Here is a 793-nt window from a genome sequence, read left to right as displayed (position 1 = left end):
TGGACAGCTGATGCTCTGTCAAGATTGATCTCGGACCAAATCCAGCAAAAAGAATGTGAAGATCGTGTCGTTGCTCAAGTCGAATCAGAAGTCATCACAAATCTGGTATCTGCCTGCGAGCGACTACCTGTGACTGCAAACATGATCCGAGCTGCCTCTAAGAAGGATCCACTTCTCAGTCAAGTATACAAGTATGTTGTATCAGGTTTGTGGCCCAAAATCATTGATAAAAGCTCACAAGTCTCTTTTTTCCACCACCGACGAGACCAACTGTCAATCGTGGCCGACTGCATCATGTTCAACGACAGGATCGTCATTCCCAGCACTCTCAAGGCAAGGGTTCTCAAAATGATTCACCGGGCTCATCCTGGAATCGTGAGGATGAAGCAGTTGGCACGATCTCTGGTATACTGGCCATCCATCGATAAGGACATCGAGAACATGGTCAGGAGTTGTGATCAGTGTGCAGCAGTCGCTAAGAATCCAATAAGGAACACTCTATGTTCTTGGCCAATCCCAACCGCTCCCTGGCAAAGGGTACACGCTGACTATGCTGGACCACTGGATGGAACGTACTATTTGGTCGTGGTAGACGCATTCTCCAAATGGCCTGAAGTCTTCCCAACCACATCCATCACAACTACAGCTACAATAAATATTCTGAGAAAAGTGTTTTCACAATTCGGAGATCCGCAAACGCTGGTAACCGACAACGGAACTCAGTTCACTTCATCGGTTTCGAGAACTTCTGCAAGGATCGAGGAATCACACATTCACGATCACCACCATTCCA

The 793-nt window shown here is 47.2% G+C and overlaps 1 protein-coding gene across 1 annotated transcript in view; it reads left to right on the top strand.

Annotated features, from left to right (window-relative positions):
• The window catches only part of CBG24470, a gene marked incomplete at both ends in the record, with an annotated part of 7,904 nt that overhangs the window by 2,742 nt on the left and 4,369 nt on the right, over positions 1-793 (top strand). The window contains one exon of the mRNA XM_045241037.1: positions 7-793. This exon is cut by the window's right edge and continues 172 nt beyond it. Within this exon, the coding sequence (XP_045100860.1) occupies positions 7-793 (787 nt within the window). The remainder of the gene's footprint in view (positions 1-6) is intronic.

This window comes from Caenorhabditis briggsae, assembly GCF_000004555.2.
Source record: "Caenorhabditis briggsae AF16 supercontig from assembly CB4, cb25.NA_166, whole genome shotgun sequence".
Taxonomy (NCBI): domain Eukaryota; kingdom Metazoa; phylum Nematoda; class Chromadorea; order Rhabditida; family Rhabditidae; genus Caenorhabditis; species Caenorhabditis briggsae.
The sequence above is the reverse complement of the archived record's forward strand: the minus strand, read 5'-3'. Positions and strand labels throughout refer to the sequence as shown.